Below are 1,386 nucleotides of genomic sequence, written 5' to 3'. Positions count from 1 at the left end.
CGTCGCTGATACGTACGCTGCTTGATGAGGGATACCTCACACAGCGTTCAAGACGTATAAAGCTTCAGCTTACGACAACAAAATGCAGCGCATAAAGCACACTCTCATCTTCATCAATGAGCAGACGTATCAGTTCGAAAGCATGTACGGTATGGTTCACATAGATGAAAAGTGGCTTAACGAGAACATCGATGAGCGTACCTTCTTGATTCTCCCCGACGAAGAACTGCCAGAGTGTCACCGCCGAAGCAAAGCGATTCGTCCCCAAGACGATGTTTCTGGCTTGGGCTTTGCTGTCAGTTCGGAGCGGTTGTACGGCGTCCGCCCTAAGTTTCCTTTGATTCTACATTTAGGTGCCCCATCGGCGATTCCAAGTGTTACACTCTCCCTGTAGCGGTCCCCAATGCGCTTGATACCGTGCCAATGACAGCCATAATACTCGGCGAGCTCGGTAAAATGTGCCATGAGCCACTTTGCCGCCTTTGCAACGAAAAAGGAAATCGTTAACGATTACACGCCTATGGGTATCGGTTAAATTGCCATGGGAAGAGTCTAAGTTGTGTAGCGCGCGAAGTTGAGACTCAGTGGGATATTGAAAACTGAATGTGTCGTAGTTGGTTGTGCAAACCCCTTAGAATCCGTCAATTATGAACCAACGAACGCACACCAAACATAGCAACCCTCCGAATGTAAATGAGATCTGCTACGTTTTGGTCATGGGCACCTAAGTAAAGAATCTGCGACCTATTGGCGTAATAATAGTGCTGCTACCAGTGTTGAGAACAGGTATTGGCGTATATGACAGATCGCGAGAGGCAGAGAAAAGTGAGCGCTTTGACACGTGACTTAATTCTCGAAAGAAAACGATGCACCACAAGTGAAACTGCAAGGATGCCCGAGATTATTATATTCCACACGGTGAACGGTGCGCCTGCTGATCAGGCCCTGCTCTCCTGACCGCATCCCCTGGGGCCAGGATTTGCTCGGCGGACTTATTTCTGATTCCAGTTTGGTGGCCGCATATAGCGTTCACTATCCCTTGCTTGCCAGTGATCTCATTGGGCCAATTTGGCCAAATCCACCTTTTATTTAGGATAAGTAAGACCTTAGGTGTCTAGTTTGCAACCGCGTCGCGACGATTGTTGTGGTGTCAGAAACTAATGTTTCACCTACTAGTTGTGAACGTTTTTAGTAGTCAATCACCTAGCGAAGCCACCGGAGTAGAGTGTCAGAAGATCAGTATGGCACGACATATAAGCATTTGTATGATATACCTTGAAAAAATTATGCGCATGGCTCCACCAACTTTGCCATTGATTGATCAATCGCCACGCGGATTTTACTTCGAAATCCCGTTGCACTGTATATGTCTTGGGAATGCACCAA

General features: G+C 47.3%; 1 protein-coding gene across 1 annotated transcript; it reads left to right on the top strand.

Annotated features, from left to right (window-relative positions):
• Nucleotides 1–82: 82 nt before the first annotated feature.
• Nucleotides 83–394, top strand: PPTG_24775 (hypothetical protein; the record flags this gene model as incomplete). The annotated part of the gene is made up of 1 exon (XM_008918489.1): nt 83–394. The coding sequence occupies one exon, from the start codon at nt 83–85 to the stop codon at nt 392–394; it is 312 nt and encodes a 103-aa protein (XP_008916737.1).
• Between the last annotated feature and the right edge of the window lie 992 nt (nt 395–1,386).

This window comes from Phytophthora parasitica, assembly GCF_000247585.1.
Source record: "Phytophthora parasitica INRA-310 unplaced genomic scaffold supercont2.215, whole genome shotgun sequence".
In the NCBI taxonomy this organism is placed as follows: domain Eukaryota; phylum Oomycota; class Peronosporomycetes; order Peronosporales; family Peronosporaceae; genus Phytophthora; species Phytophthora nicotianae.
Note: the sequence above shows the minus strand (reverse complement) of the source record. Positions and strands in the feature narration are given on the sequence as shown.